Source organism: Oncorhynchus keta, chromosome 28 (genome assembly GCF_023373465.1).
Source record: "Oncorhynchus keta strain PuntledgeMale-10-30-2019 chromosome 28, Oket_V2, whole genome shotgun sequence".
NCBI lineage: Eukaryota > Metazoa > Chordata > Actinopteri > Salmoniformes > Salmonidae > Oncorhynchus > Oncorhynchus keta.
This window is the reverse complement of record NC_068448.1, coordinates 33754515-33772014: the sequence shown is the minus strand read 5'-3', so window position 1 is coordinate 33772014 and position 17500 is coordinate 33754515. Positions and strand designations below refer to the sequence as shown.

General features: G+C 44.9%; 1 protein-coding gene across 4 annotated transcripts in view; it reads left to right on the top strand.

Annotated features, from left to right (window-relative positions):
• LOC118361078 (sterile alpha motif domain-containing protein 11) overlaps window positions 1–17500 on the top strand; it is an 88569-nt gene that overhangs the window by 55473 nt on the left and 15596 nt on the right. For all 4 annotated transcript variants that reach the window (XM_052482843.1, XM_052482842.1, XM_035740826.2 and 1 more), the window contains exons 6-7: window positions 4506–4661; window positions 14064–14208. In XM_052482843.1, coding sequence (XP_052338803.1) covers window positions 4506–4661; window positions 14064–14208 — 301 coding nt within the window. The remainder of the gene's footprint in view (window positions 1–4505; window positions 4662–14063; window positions 14209–17500) is intronic.

The window sequence follows — 17500 nt, the reverse complement described above, 5'->3', positions numbered from 1 at the left end:
GAGATAGTTGTGAGTTTTTAGTTCATGGTGAGATAGTGGTGAGATAATTGTGAGTTTTTAGTTCATAGTGAGATAGTTGTGAGTTTTTAGTTCATAGTGAGATAGTTGTGAGTTTTTAGTTCATAGTGAGATAGTTGTGAGTTTTTAGTTCATAGTGAGATAGTTGTGAGTTTTTATTTCAGGGTGAGATAGTGGTGAGTTTTTAGTTCATAGTGAGATAGTTGTGAGTTTTTAGTTCAAGATGAGATAGTTGTGAGTTTTTATTTCAGGGTAAGATAGTGGTGAGTTTTAGTTCATGTGAGATAGTTGTGAGTTTTTAGTTCATGGTGAGATGTTTTGAGTTTTTAGTTCATGGTGGTTTTTTAGTTCATGGTGAGATAGTGGTGAGTTTTTAGTTCATGGTGAGATAGTTGTGAGTTTTTAGTTCATGGTGAGATAGTTGTGAGTTTTTAGTTCATGGTGAGATAGTTGTGAGTTTTTAGTTCATGGTGGTGAGTTTTTAGTTCATGGTGAGATAGTGGTGAGTTAAATAGTTCATGGTGAGATAGTTGTGAGTTTTTAGTTCATAGTGAGATAGTGGTGAGTTTTTAGTTCATAGTGAGATAGTTGTGAGTTTTTAGTTCATGGTGAGATAGTTGTGAGTTTTTAGTTCATGGTGAGATAGTTGTGAGTTTTTAGTTCATGGTGAGATAGTGGTGAGTTTTTAGTTCATAGTGAGATAGTTGTGAGTTTTTAGTTCATGGTGAGATAGTTGTGAGTTTTTAGTTCATGGTGAGATAGTTGTGAGTTTTTAGTTCATGGTGGTGAGTTTTTAGTTCAGGGTGAGATAGTGGTGAGTTTTTAGTTCATGGTGAGATAGTTGTGAGTTTTTAGTTCATAGTGAGGTAGCCCTTTACACTCGCAGACCCTGTCATCCCATATACAGTTTGAATATGGCAGATTTGGTCGCTGATAAGCTCCTAAATTGTAACTCAGTGGCTGTACAGTAACATACTATATATGAAGTCAGAGCTCAGGCTCTTCACTTTACAGCGCTGTATGGATTCAACTGACAGCCATTTTAAAAGTGTGCACCACACGCAACAAACAGATGCCCCCATCCCTCCCACTAACTGGGCTACTTTAATGGTGTTAATTGAAATGAGTCGATGTGTTCTGAAAGATGAGACTTTGAGGATTACAATAAATACCACTTTGATGTCGTACAAGCCAACCACACACCCAAATGTCCAAATGTGCACTTCACATTTCTATATTTGAAAACTAATTTCATTTACAGCATCAACATTTATGATCACAATGTTTGTCGTACAGTTACAAGGAATGACGTGTCATATACCCTGGGTTGTCCTGAACAGAATGAGACAATGTTTGTCGCATTGTGGAAAAAATGAGCAGCAGAACATGAACTTGATGCACTTGATGCACTCATGATACCAGTGGTGGGAAAAGTACACAATTTTCATACTTGAGTAAAAGTAAAGGTACCTTAATAGAAAATGACTCAAGTAAAAGTGAAAGTCACCCAGTAAAATATTAATTGAGTAAAAGTTTTTGGTTTTAAATATACTTATGTATCATTATGCACCATTTATTTAAAAAAAATGTTTTATGGCTAGCCAGAGACACATTCCAACACTAGAACATCGTTTAGAAACGAAGTATGTGTGTTTAGTGAGTCTACTAGATCAGAGGCAGTAGGGATAACCAGGGATGTTCTCTTCATAAGTACAGTTGAAGTCGGAAGTTTACATACTCCTTAGCCAAATAAACTCAGTTTTCACAATTTCTGACATTTAATCCAAATAAAAACGGTCTTAGGTCAGTTAGGATCACCACTTTATTTTAAGAATGTGAAATGTCAGAATAATAGTAGAGAGAATGATTTATTTCAGCTTTTATTTCTTTCATCACATTCCCAGTGGGTCAGAAGTTTACATACACTCAATTAGTATTTGGTAGCATTGCCTTTAAATTGTTTAACTTGGGTCAAATGTTTTGGGTAGCCTTCCACCAGCTTCCCATAATAAGTTGGGTGAATTTTGGCCCATTCCTCCTGACAGAGCTGGTGTAACTGAGTCAGGTTTGTAGGCCTCCTTGCTCGCACATGCTTTTTCAGTTCTTCCCACACATTTTCTATAGGATTGAGGTCAGGGCTTTGTGATGGCCACTCCAATACCTTGAATTTGTTGTCCTTAAGCCATTTTGCCACAACTTTGGAAGTATGCTTGGGGTCATTGTCCATTTAGAAGACCCATTTACTACCATGCTTTAACTTCCTGAATGATGTCTTGAGATGTTGTTTCAATCAAATCAAATGTATTTATATAGCCCTTCTTACATCAGCTGATACATCAAAGTGCTGTACAGAAACCCATCTTAAAACCCCAAATAGCAAGCAATGCAGGTGTAGAAGCACATATTTTTGATGCCATCTATTTTGTGAAGTGCACCAGTCCCTCCTGCAGCAAAGCATCCCCACAACATGATGCTGCCAACCCCGTGCTTCACGGTTGGGATGTTGTTCTTCGGCTTGCAAGTCTCCCCCTTTTTCCTCCAAACATAATGAACAGTTATATTTTCATAATGAACAGTTGTATCAGACCAGAGGACATTTCTCCAAAAAGTACGATCTTTGTCCCCATGTGCAGTTGCAAATCGTAGTCTGGCTTTTTTATGGCAGTTTTGGAGCAGTGACTTCTTCCTTGCTGAGTGGCCTTTCAGGTTATGTTGATATAGGACTCATTTTACTGTGGATATAGATACTTTTGTACCTGTTTCCTCCAGCATCTCCACAAGGTCCTCTGCTGTTGTTCTGGGATTGATTTGCACATTTCGCACCAAAGTACGTTCATTTCTAGGAGACAGAATGCGTCTCCTTCCTGAGCGGTAAAGCTCAGGCATAGCTTCTAATGCTATGACATCATTTTCTGGAATTTTAAAGACACAGTCATCTTAGTGTATGTAAACTTCTGACCCACTGGAATTGTGATACAGTGAATTATAAGTGAAATAATCTGTCTGTTAACAATTGTAGGAAAAATGACTTGCGTCATGCACAAAGTAGATGTCCTAACCGACTTGACAAAACTATAGTTTGTTAACGAGAAATTTGTGGAGTGGTTGAAAAATGAGTTTTAATGACTCCAACCTAAGTGTATGTAAACTTCCGACTTCAACTATATGTGAATTCAACCGTTTTCCTGTCCTGCTCGGCATTCAAAATGTAACGAGTACTTTTGCTGTGTCAGGGAAAACGTTTTGAGTAAAAAAAACAATATTTTATTTTGGAATGTAGTGAAGTAAAAGAAAAGTTGTCAAAAATATAAATAGTAAAGTGCAGATACCCCCAAAAAACTACTGAAGTAGTACTTTAAACTATTTTTCCTTAGAAACTTTACACCACTACACGACTCCATTTTATGTGCTCCAAAATTACAATCTGTTTGTCTGAAGTGTCTTGTGAAGTTACATAACTTGTCAGGTGGGCAATTTGAATACACTTTCAAATGATGCCCACATGACCCAGATTGTGATATATAATGGAAATTTGGTAAACAACAGTAATTGTGTGATGTGAGGACGCAGGGCTGTGTTCCAAACAAAAAACTACAATCAAATTCAACTTTATTTGTCACATGTGGTGAATACAACAAGTGTAGACCTTACATTGAAATGCCTATTTTACAAGCCCTTAACCAACAGTGCAGTTCAAGAAGAAAATATTTACCAAATAAACTCAAGTAAAAAATAAAAATAATAAAAAGTAAAATAACGTAACAATAACGAGGCTATATACAAGGGGTGTTGGTACCGAGTCAGTGTGCGGGGTTATGGTTAGTTGAGGTCATTTGTACATGTAGGTAGTGGTGAAGTGACTATGCATAGATGATAAAAAGCGAGTAGCAGCAGTGTACAAAAAATACAATAAATCATTTTTGTATCCCGAGTATTTTCACATTTTATTATAAACAAATGCGCCGTAAAGTACAGTAAATAAAAAATGCACATAAATTCAACAGTTTAATGTTTGGATTCAGTCTCATGTCAGGTGAAGTGTTTTGTCCTCACCTTTGGTCTGATAATTTCCCCATAATCTCCAAACGGTTCCCTTTCAATTGCTATCATGGTTTTGCATATACTTTCTATATTTATTTTGTTAGAAACATTTCAATTTGACCCTATCCATATCAGCCAATTTCCATGAGTGTAAAGGGTTAATGGTAAGATAGTTGTGAGCCAGTGGGGAGTTAGTGGTGAGGTAATGATGAGATAATGTTGAGCGAATGAGATAGTGGTGACTCAGTAGTGTGACAGTGGCGAGTTAGTGGCAAGGTAATGAGATTATGTTGAGTTACTGTTTCGAATCCCTGAGCCGACTAGTTGAAAAATCTGTTGATGTGCCCTTGACCGAGCCACTTAACCCTAGTTGCTCTGGATAATAATGTCTGCTAAATTACTCAAATGTAGACGGTAAGCTGACTCTTTTCCTGACCCCCCTACAGAGAAATCCCACACCCCTGTGCTGGAGGGGGGCGGCCACAGTCACATGACCCCGGAGGAGCACTACAGGCGGATGATGTCAGCGCTGAGCGAGCAGGGCGAGGAGCAGCAGCAGCGCCTCTACCAGCTGGCCAACAACATGGGCCTGCCCAGCCATGGTAAGACTTGTGTGTGTTACCTACAGTATATACAGTAGTGCACTTCATTTGACCAAGACCCAGAGTGGGACCTCCCAGAATAACTGTGTGTGTGTGTCTGGGGGTGGGGGGTGACATGCTGTCCGACTCAGAGTCTGGTCATCCTCTAAAACAGGGATTGTTATATCAGCACTTCAGGATTCAGTCAGCGTACTAAACTGCACACCACACACACTTTATCTTGGCCTGACACACACCTAACCCTACTCCACTACCACTAGTAACCCCAGGTTATGGCCTTTCCCGTGTGGTGTCTGTCTGTGTGTGTGCCACCCCTCCCAGTGTAAATCTCCAGCATGGACACGGCTGACATTTCTATTTGGGGTGCCAGTCCACCCAATGTCACTCTGGGTGATTTGTGACCGACGTTGCGTTCCGTTGTAAACAATGCTCCCCACCAGCATGCACGGACGGCGCTGCTATCGATCCGCCGCTCACTCATTGGCTGCCAGCCAACCTTGTAAATCTCCATAGGAACCACGCATCTTTTTTCTTTATTTTTGTTCTGAGGTTGAAATGGATAGAGGCACTAACTTATGGTACAATGAATTCACTGGGTTGGAACTGGAGAGATGGAAGAATCCTCATAAAGAAGAATAATCACCTCAAAAAAGAAAAAAAAGTCACCTAATTGTATTTTTTATGTGACGAGGTGTATTTTCATTTCACTGCCCCTTTAAACTTGCGGGGGCATCAATTGTTAACCTTCCCTCCATTTTTAAAACAATGTATCATTAACCTATTGACACGTCTCAACACAGGGGTGCATAAGCTCAAGCCGGTGTGATTGGAATGCATATTTAGAACGTCCATTTTCGACTGACGCAACAGTCAGTGTTTGAGATGGCCACACTGTTTTTTCACAGAAACATTTTGCACAAACACAGTCCTTACAAAGTTATGTCCTAAATGTGACCCATTTATTTATGAATGCAATGTTCAAACATTCACAGAAGTAGCGACAGCATAACACAATCATACAAACCGGAAAATGATTTACTTAACACAAGCGGTCATATTTAGCTAACTCTCGGCTGACAGTAACTATAATATGAATTGGCTAATAGCAACTACTATTTACAATTCATCACATCACGGGTGAGCTCACCATTGATCAAAATAATTGAGTAAAACACTTTCTAAAAATCGAAGGTAATCCAACGATGGGTAGTTTGTGCATACAGCCATGTTTGTTTTTTTCGCGTCAACCAAAGATAAGAAGAGACAAGATGAGTTTGGTCTGTTTGCAGATTGCATGTTGAAGGGGGTGTGTCGTCTACAATCATTCACTTCCCTTCATTCACTTCTGGAAGTTTACTCGAAAGATGAGTGAACTATCCCTTCACCTCATTTTGTAAATAACATCTTTGGTCTGACAGACGTTTACCTGACATCCAGAATGCATTTTATAATGTCAACAAACATGGTGCCACACATAGCTGGCAAATAGCTTAGCATTAGCTCATCATAATCAGTACAACCTTCAAAAAAAGTATTTTACACACATCATATGCATCCATTACAATCTACGCAAGAATCAGAATGCATGATTTGTTACCAGTACTTGAAAACATGTGAATTAAACAGTAAATACATTATGCATACATACATACATACATACATACATACATACATACATACATACATACATACATACATACATACATACATACATACATACATACATACATACGGTATGCTACCATAGAAACGACAACATGATATACAGAAAATAAGGCACTTAGGTTGATAGGAACGCACACATGTCCAAAGTTATAATCTATTTGCAAGGAAAACAACAATGAAGGCCATGCGAGCACCAGCCAGAAAATGTGCCAGCGGCAAAAAGTTTGGGGAAGTGCTTGGGTCTCTTCGAAGAGAGAAGTTCTCTCGGCTCAGTAAAGCCTCAAACATGAATTGCCCGCAACAGTGAAATGGGCTACTTCTATGTGAATTAATGAGGAGCTGTTGCTAGAAAATAAAACTTGTTAAAAATCATTTGAAAGAGACATGTTGAAACATAGCCTATAGATAATTAGCAGGCAGCGTGCCTTGGTTTGAGGGCAGCGCGGGTTAACTGTCCTGTTGCGTAACAATCACATTTTGGAACAGAGAGTGCCTCACGTGCACAAAACAACTCACACTGGAGCTCCCATTAGAGATATATGGAACTCACCTGTGAAAAGGTTAATTGCCGCCAGGTTTTACGACCCCCATCGCAGTAGCATAAATCTAACCAATTTCACATCCCAACCCCAATCATAGTTTGAGCTACTTTTATTTTAATTTGATTAGTAATGATATTTAATTGCAGGTTGCAAATCTAAGGGGTGAAGCCAATAAAGGCTTTAATTGCCTTCCTCTGCATCCGAGAAGAATTAAGGCTGATGTGTAGTGCATTCTGGGGGTTTAATGGCCCAAGGTGCAGTATTCTTCGTTTTTCCTTCCCTGTTTTAAAGGCGGACACTGTGGCGCAATGCAGACGTCTCGTGGGGATGCTCGCGCTCTCTCTCTCTCTCTCTCTCTCTCTCTCTCTCTCTCTCTCTCTCTCTCTCTCTCTCTCTCTCTCTCGCTCTCCCTCTCCCTCTCTCTCTCTCTCTCTTTCTTTCCTCCTCCTCCCTCTGAGTTTGAATCCTTTATTCTCTGCTCACACTCCCTTTTGTCTACAGTCAGACTTACTGAAGTCCTTCCAGGTGTAAAATAAATAAATAGAGAGGGAGAGAAAACAATATTTTAAGGAGGGAGAGAATGGAGAGAGATGAGTGAAAGAGGTAGACTTGCCTTTCCTTAGCGCAAGACAAGTAAAAGACACAGGGTGAATGTTGAGGATTCATTAATGATGTGTTTGCCTTTTGGCAGTAATAACCAGGAAATTATATACATATATGTGTGCCATTTAAAACACACACACACACACACACACACACACAAGCCTCTTCCCCCCCAAGTTAGGCAGAGAAAACAGATTTTTCTGAGTTGCCAAGTTTATGACCCTACAGCACCTATATCAGTCCATCCCTCCTCTTCTATTTCACTCTGTTATATTAAACTATTCCACCTCTCTCCCCTCCCCTAAGCTCTTTTAATTAAGCAACTAATTGGTTTTCCCTGAGTATAGTCATATTTTTTTGTAATTTTTATTTTTAAAAAACTCTCACTTCGTCGCACAGGGGAGCACGCATCCCAACACTGTACCACCCCACCCCCTTCCTTTCCTCTTTCTGTCTCCTGTCCTCTGAGGGGATAGAGTGGAGGTGTGATGGAGGGATGGCCCTGTTTCTTCCTGGAGAGGTTGATCTGAATCGCTCCAGTGAGAGCCCCCTGGACATTGACCTGAGCTCCGGTCGGCCCCTGTAACCCTCCCTCCCTCCTTCTCCTGCCCCCCACACCCTCTCTCACACACCTCCCTCTCCAAGCACACGGGTGCTTTTATATTCTCCCTGTCCCCCCCTCGCCCCCTTTTATTTTTTTTCCTCTCTATGACTTTCTCTTTCGCCTTAGTCCCCGCAGACCATCCTTTCATGTATTTGAAGTGTAGGCCACTGAAAATGAAAGTGTGTGTGTGAAGGGGGCCAGATGGAGCCGTGTGTGTGTGTGTGTGTGTGTGTGTGTGTGTGTGTGTGTGTGTGTGTGTGTGTGTGTGTGTGTGTGTGTGTGTGTGCATTAGGTGTTGATTCGGGGGGCTCTCCTTGGACCTGACAAGGTGGAGAGGGGCAGTGGAAATGGCCAGGGGGGCTCCACCTCCTCCTCTCTCTCTCTCTCTCTCTCTCTCTCTCTCTCTCTCTCTCTCTCTCTCTCTCTGTCTCTCTCTCTCTCTCTCTCTCTGTCTCTCTCTCTCTCGCTCTCTGTTATGATGAAAGAACAGAAGATGAAGGAAGGAAGATTTGGAGGAGAGAAAGTAGAAGGACGTAGACATGAAAGAGGGCCTCATGTTTTGTTTCTCCTGTACTTCATTCTGTTTCTCTCCAAGTGGGGCTGCACTGTCTACCATCTAGTCGTTACGATCACATGGTTGGAACACATCTCCAAATGCCCATAGTCAACAGAATTGGGAAACTTCCTCTGGCTCTTGTTTTTCCATCACTGCATCTACTTGTTTATCCATTGGCATAAGAAGCAGAAAGACCCTGATTTGCATTCCAAATGGCACCCTATTACCTATATAGTGCTCTTCTTCTGACCAGGGCCCATATGTAGGGAATAGGGTGGCTGTTTCACGGGAATAACGGGAATAACTCTGCAGTCTCACATGGAGAACAGCTTAATGGATGGGATTTCTGCCTAATTTGTGAAAAGATGCAGGGAAACTGGGATGGGACAAAAGAGTGATAAGCAGGATGGGTCCAGAGTGGGACCTTCCACAATAACTGTGTTTATGTGTGTGTGTGTGTCAGTGCATGTCTGTGACTGTATGTGTCATTGAGTGAGTGTGTGTCCACCTTTCTGTTTATGTGTCTGTCTGTCCATCTGTTTTCCCATCTCTCTCCCTCTCTCTCTCACTCTCTCTCCATTTCTGTTCCATTTCTATACCCCATCCTACCCCTCCTCCCCTCTCCATTGTATAGTTTTGGTTGGCTGGTTCCCCCTTGGAGGGCATATCCCCAGGTGACCCTACTCTACCCTACATTAAAGAGAATAATGTAGCGAGAGAGAGAGAGAGCAGGAGCAAGCGAGAGAGAGAGAGAGAGAGAGAGAGAGAGAGAGAGAGAGAGAGAGAGAGAGAGAGAGAGAGAGAGAGAGAGAGAGAGAGAGAGAGAGAGAGAGAGAGAGAGAGAGAGAGAAATTGGGATTCTGCCCACTTTTATATCTGCCCATTGCCACAACAGAAAGAAAGAGAGGGGTGGGATTGGGAGATCTCCTGAATATGCAGGCTTTTGCTCCAGCCCTGCCCAGGGCAGGGATTCAATCCGATCAGTAGTAGATCGGCATCATAGCGAGTTTGACATTTAAAGGTAATTCCAGATTGAGACGACATATAATAAGATAATTAGGTCAAATCAAATCACATTTTATTGGTCACATACACATGGTTAGCAGATGTTATTGCCAGTGTAGTGAAATGCTTGTGCTTCTAGATCCGACAGAGCAGCAGTATCTAACAGGTAATATCTAACAATTCCACAACAAAACCTAATAACTAATAAATTCCACAACAAAACCTTATACACACAATCTAGTAAAGGAATGGGATAAGAATATATAAGTATAAAATATATGGATGAGCAGTGACAGAGTGACTAAGATGCAATAGATAGTAAAGAATAGATAGTGAAGGATACAGTATGCAGTATACACATATGAGATGAGTAATGCGAGATATGTAAACATTCTTAAAGTGGTATTATTAAAGTGACTAGTGTTCCATTTATTAAAGTGGCCAATGATATCAAGTCTGTAGGTAGGCAGCCGTCTCTCTGTGCTAGTGATGGCTGTTTAACAATCTGAAGGCCTTGAGATGGAAGCTGTTGTTCAATCTCTCTGACCCAGCTTTGAAGCATCTGTACTGACCTCACCTTCTGGATGGAAGCGGGGTGAACAGGTAGTGACTTGGGTGGTTATTGTCCTTGATGATCTTTTTGGTCTTCCTGTGACATCGGGTGTTGTAGGTGTCCTGGAGGGCAGGTAGTTTGCCCCCGGTGATGCATTGTGCAGATCGCACCACCCTCTGGAGAGGCCTGCAGTTGTGAACGGTGTAGTTGCCGTACCAGGCGGTGATACTGTCCGACAGGATGCTCTGAATTGTGCACCTGTAAAAGTTAGCAAGGGTTTTCGGCGACAAGCAGCGTAGGTGGGTCCTATATGTAGTGTTCATTGTGAATAGTGGGGCGTCAGGTAGCCTAGTGGTTAGAGCGTTATACTTGGAACCAAAAGGTTGCAAGATCGAATCCCCTCACAAGGTAAAGATCTGTCGTTCTGCCCCTGAACCAGGCAGTTAACCTACTGTTCTTAGGCTGTCATTGAAAATAAGAATTTGTTCTTTAACTGACTTGCCTTTAGTTAAATAAAGGTTAAAAAAAATATATATATACTGCTCAAAAAAATAAAGGGAACACTTAAACAACACAATGTAACTCCAAGTCAATCACACTTCTGTGAAATCAAACTGTCCACTTAGGAAGCAACACTGATTGACAATAAATGTCACATGCTGTTGTGCAAATGGAATAGACAACAGGTGGAAATTATAGGCAATTAGCAAGACACCCCCAATAAAGGAGTGGTTCTGCAGGTGGTGACCACAGACCACTTCTCAGTTCCTATGCTTCCTGGCTGATGTTTTGGTCACTTTTGAATGCTGTCAGTGCTTTCATTCTAGTGGTAGCATGAGACGGAGTCTACAACCCACACAAGTGGCTCAGGTAGTGCAGCTCATCCAGGATGGCACATCAATGCGAGCTGTGGCAAGAAGGTTTCCTGTGTCAGTCAGCGTAGTGTCCAGAGCATGGAGGCGCTACCAGGAGACAGGCCAGTACATCAGGAGACGTGGAGGATGCTGTAGGAGGGCAACAACCCAGCAGCAGGACCGCTACCTCCGCCTTTGTGCAAGGAGGATCAGGAGGAGCACTGCCAGAGCCCTGCAAAATGACCTCCAGCAGGCCACAAATGTGCATGTGTCTGCTCAAACGGTCAGAAACAGACTCCATGAGGGTGGTATGAGGGCCCGACGTCCACAGGTGGGGGTTGTGCTTACAGCCCCACACCGTGCAGGACGTTTGGCATTTGCCAGAGAACACCAAGATTGGCAAATTCGCCACTGGTGCCCTGTGCTCTTCACAGATGAAAGCAGGTTCACACTGAGCACATGTGACAGACGTGACAGAGTCTAGAGACGCCGTGGAGAACGTTCTGCTACTTGCAACATCCTCCAGCATGACCGGTTTGGCGGTGGGTCAGTCATGGTGTGGGGTGGCATTTCTTTGGGAGGCCGCACAGCCCTCCATGTGCTCGCCAGAGGTAGCCGGACTGCCATTAGGTACCGAGATGAGATCCTCAGACCCCTTGTGAGACCATATGCTGGTGCAGTTGGCCCTTGGTTCCTCCTAATGCAAGACAATGCTAGACCTCATGTGGCTGGAGTGTGTCAGCAGTTCCTGCAAGAGGAAGGCATTGATGCTATGGACTGGCCCGCCCGTTCCCCAGACCTGAATCCAATTGAGCACATCTGGGACATCATGTCTCGCTCCATCCACCAACGCCACGTTGCACCACAGACTGTCCAGGATTTGGCGGATGCTTTAGTCCAGGTCTGGGAGGAGATCCCTCAGGAGACCATCCGCCACCTCATCAGGAGCATGCCCAGGCGTTGTAGGGAGGTCATACAGGCACGTGGAGGCCACACACACTACTGAGCCTCATTTTGACTTGTTTTAAGGACATTACATCAAAGTTGGATCAGCCTGTAGTGTGGTTTTCCACTTTAATTTTGAGTGTGAATCCAAATCCAGACCTCAATCCATGGGTTGATAAATTTGATTTCCATTGATCATTTTTGTGTGATTTTGTTGTCAGCACATTCAACTATGTAAAGAAAAAATTATTTAATAAGAATATTTCATTCATTCAGATCTAGGATGTGTTATTTTAGTGTTCCCTTTATTTTTTTGAGCAGTGTATATACATATATATATATATGATCTCTGTGAATGTGGGGACATCGCCTTTAAAAGGTTCATAGCCAAAAAAGCATGTTAAGATTGAATCTCAGCCTAGGTCTCTCTACAGTCCAGACAGTGTAGACAGGGACTGGTAGAGTCCAGACAGTGTAGATAGGGACTGGTAGAGTCCAGACAGTGTAGATAGGGACTGGTAGAGTCCAGACAGTGTAGATAGGGACTGGTAGAGTCCAGACAGTGTAGATAGGGACTGGTAGAGTCCAGACAGTGTAGATAGGGACTGGTAGAGTCCAGACAGTGTAGATAGGGACTGGTAGAGTCCAGACAGTGTAGATAGGGACTGGTAGAGTCCAGGCAGTATCGATGGGGGCTGGGTGACCATTGTCAACATGAGGGACCTATATCTAGAGGTGAAGTCTGCCGCCAGTCGAGTCCCCCGCAGCAGCAAGCAGATCGATACTCTTGTGCTGGGCCACATTAATATCTGTCGCTCCACCCCCGACCCTAGCACCCGCTCTACGCCCTAGCACGCGCACACACACACACACACACACACACACACACACACACACACACACACACACACACACACACACACACACACACACACACACACACACACACACACACACACCAGCGGCGGAAATGGCCCCTGGCTTCCACGGGATCTAATTCAAAAAGGGAGGAGAGAGAAAGTGTGAGAGGGAGATAGAGAGGGAGATAGATAGAGGGGGGTGAAGATAGAGGGAGAGAGCAGGATGGATTTTCTCTTTAACAGCCTCTCATTAGAGGCCCTGTCTCGTGGTGGGGCCTGGCCTGGCTGATAATGATGGAGAGAGAAAGAGAGTGGGACAGAGAGAGAGAGAGAGAGAGAGAGAGAGAGAGTAGGAAAGAGGGAAACGGGGAGAATGTGTGAGATAGAGAGCGGGGAGAGAGGGGGGAGGGGGGCAGAGGGAGGAAGAGAGAGAGAGAAGAGATACATGGTAATATGGATCTTCTTGGCCATGTGGGAAGTTGCCCTGTCCTAACATGGAACAAAGGCCAAGACTTCCTGGTTCCAGCTGCCTGAGATTCCGGTTTTCCATGGTAGTTGCACTCTCTCTATCCATCTCCTTTTCTCTCCTTTTCTCCCTCTCCATATAATTTGCTCTCTCTCTATCCAACCAGATATAACTTCATTTTGAATGTCTAAAAAAAATGATGTAAATGTGTGGAAGCGAGAGAGAGAGAGAGAGAGAGAGAGAGAGAGAGAGAGAGAGAGAGGGGGGGGTTCTAGAATGTCAGGTTATGAACAGGAGGTGCCCTGTTGGTGCCATTTTGGGACACAGTCATTCACTCCACATAACTGCAGAAAATGATAGAAACCTCCTGTTCATACACATCCTCAACTTATATCACAAAAGGAAGCACATTTCAATTGCGCTGCACCACTCCAGTTTCAGCTAAACCTTAAACACTCTCCATGCATTTCGAATGAAATGGGGGGGAAACACACTTTTAGGATGAGATATAAGCTGTAGGAAATGAAATTTATAGCTGTGATTTTCTCTTTCCCTTGAGTTGAACATAGAACTGCTTATGCCCAGTTATGCTTAACTTTCTCCCTCCCTCCCTCCCCCCCTCCCTCCCTCCCCCCCCCATCCCCCTCCCTCCCTCCCTCCCCTCCCCCCCCCCTCCCTCCCTCCCTCCCTCCCTCCTTCCCTCCTTCCCTCCCTCCCTCCCTTCCTCCCTCCCTCCCTCCCCTCTCTAGATCTGTTGCGAGTGCGCCAGGAGGCCCTGGCAGCGGTGAGGAACACAGGGGGTTTGGAGGCCCATCTCCCTTCGGCAGGCAGCTCGTCCAGCCAGAGACGCAAACAGGGCCTGCCCCAGCACAGAGACGCCCACTACACCGAGAGGTAGGCCTGGCTAACACACAATGGTAGCCTTCAAGTTCCAGCATTGGGGCAGTAACTTAAAGGTTGCTGGTTGGATTCCTGGAGCCAACAAGGCGGAGCACTGGGGGACATTGGTGACAATGCCCACGACCCTACTCCCTGTGGGTTTCTCAGAAGGAGATAAGATATGCAAGAAAAACATTTTGATTTCACACTTGGAACGATGAAAACAAGTGTGTAACAGAACAAATATAAACGCCACCAAATTATTATTATACACACACACGTACAGGAACATACACACAGAAACACACATACACACACGTACAGGAACATACACACAGAAACACACACACACACACACACACACACACACACACACACACACACACACACACACACACACACACACACACACACACACACACACACACACACACACACACACACACACACACACACACACACACACACACACACACACACACACACGTACAGGAACATAGACACAGAAACACACACACACACACACGTACAGGAACATACACACAGAAACACACATACACACACTGGGGCTCATGCAGTATGTATAGAGGAGGATGTAGGCTTTATTTTTGAATGTGGAATATTCCTGTTATTTGCAGGGCAGTGGTGGTGCTGCCAGGGAGATAGGGCTGTTGGGTTGTGGTGTGTGTGTTTCTATGTGGGTGTATGTTCCTATCCATGTGTGTGTGCAGGGGCACAGATTTTACTGGGGACGGGGGTGACAATCTGAAATGGCATTCCTCCCCTAGTTTTATCATTGGAATGGGATACACAACCAGGCGACGGGGTGCTTTAGGACCATGCGGACGCCTCCAAGTGGGGGGGTCACCATTTTATTTGTATAATTTCATATATATATAAATACAAATAAAATGGGGACACCCCCCACTTCTCAAACGAAAGTTGGGGGGTGCTTATATTTGTACTGTTACACACTTGTGTTCATCGTTCCAAGTGTGTCATCAAAATGTTTTTCTTGCATATCTTAACTCCTCCTGAGACACACAACTGAACTCTGCAATGACGAGAGGGAATAAAAAAAGAACAAAAATTGTGAAAAGAGGGGAAGGAAAGTCAATAGGCTGTGCTAGTTTGCATTATGAACGTTGCATCCCACCCCCCTCTCTCTACACCCCCCTCTTTCTACATCCTCCTCTCTCTACATCCCCCTCTTTCTACAGCCTCCTCTCTCTACATCCCCCTCTCTCTACATCCCCCTCTTTCTACATCCTCCTCTCTCTACATCCCCCTCTCTCTACATCCCCCTCTTTCTACATCCTCCTCTCTCTACATCCCCCTCTTTCTACAGCCTCCTCTTTCTACATCCTCCTCTCTCTACATTCTCCTCTCTCTACATCCTCCTCTTTCTACAGCCTCCTCTCTCTCCATCCCCCTCTCTCTACATCCCCCTCTCTCTACATCCTCCTCTCTCTCCATCCCCCTCTCTCTACATCCTCCTCTCTACATCCCCCTCTCTCTACACCCCCCTCTCTCTACATCCCCCTCTCTCTCTACATCCCCCTCTCTCTACATCCTCCTCTCTCTACATCCCCCTCTCTCTACATCCTCCTCTCTCTACATCCTCCTCTCTCTACATCCTCCTCTCTCTACATCCCCCTCTCTCTACATCCCCCTCTCTCTACATCCCCCTCTCTCTACATCCCCCTCTCTCTACATCCCCCTCTCTCTACATCCCCCTCTTTCTACATCCTCCTCTCTCTCCATCCTCCTCTCTCTACATCCCCCTCGTTCTACATCCTCCTCTCTCTACATCCCCCTCTTTCTACATCCTCCTCTCTCTACATCCCCCTCTTTCTACATCCTCCTCTCTCTACATCCCCCTCTCTCTACATCCCCCTCTCTCTACATCCCCCTCTTTCTACATCCTCCTCTCTCTCCATCCTCCTCTCTCTACATCCCCCTCTTTCTACATCCTCCTCTCTCTACATCCTCCTCTCTCTACATCCCCCTCTCTCTACATCCCCCTCTTTCTACATCCCCCTCTCTCTACATCCACCTCTTTCTACATCCTCCTCTCTCTACATCCTCCTCTCTCTACACCCCCTCTTTCTACATCCTCCTCTCTCTACATCCCCCTCTCTCTACATCTCCTCCCCCTCTCTCTACATCCTCCTCTCTCTACATCCTCCTCTCTACATCCCCCTCTCTCTACATCCCCCTCTCTACATCCCCCTCTCTCTACATTCCCCTCTCTCTACATCCTCCTCTCTCTACATCCCCCTCTCTCTATATCCCGCTCTTTCTACACCCTCCTCTCTCTACATCCCCCCCTCTTTACATCCCCCTCCCCCTCTCTCGACTTCCTCCTCTATCTACATCCTCTCTACATCCCCCCTCTCTACACCCCCCTCTCTCTACATCCTCCTCTCTCTGCACCCCCCTCTCTCTACATCCCCCTCTCTCTACATCCTCCTCTCTCTCCATCCTCCTCTCTCTCCATCCTCCTCTCTCTCCATCCTCCTCTCTCTACATCCTCCTCTCTTCATCCTCCTCTCTCTCCACCCTCCTCTCTTTCCATCCTCCTCTCTCCATCCTCCTCTCTCTCCACCCTCCTCTCTCTCCACCCTCCTCTCTCTCCATCCTCCTCTCTCTCCATCCTCCTCTCTCCATCCTCCTCTCTCTCCACCCTCCTCTCTCTCCATCCTCCTCTCTCTCCATCCTCCTCTCTCTCCATCCTCCTCTTTCCACCTTGCTTGGATCTGATGTTGGTATTTTACTGTACAATATACTGTGTGTGTGCATGCATGTGTGTAGCCTATACATTTGTGTGTATGTGTGTGTATATGTGGCTGAACTAGGACCCCACTAAAAATCATTGCTGCAACCCTCTCCTCCCCCTCCTCCTCCTCCTCCTCCTCTTCCCCTCCTCCTTCCCCCCTCTTCACCGGCGCTGGCTGCTGTGCCTCCCAAACAAAGCCAGGGGCAGCGGGAGTGGGCGGGTAATTGCTTGTCGATTATTTATGTGGCGCGGGGAGAGGCGGGCGATCGATAATGGGCCGGCGGGGCGGCGGCAGGGGGGCGCAGGGGAAGTGTGTGTGGGGGGGTGGGGTGAATTAAGCAGGAAACGGAGCGGCCCAAGGAAGGGTGTGTGTGTGAGGGAGGTGGTGGTTGTACGGGTTCTATTTCTAAGCCTAGAGACCTATGTGTGTGTGTGTGTATTTGTGCAATGTGTGTGTATGTGTGTTTGAAGACGGTGTATGTGAGTGCATGCATGTATGTGTGTAGACTGTCTGTGTGTGTGTGTGTG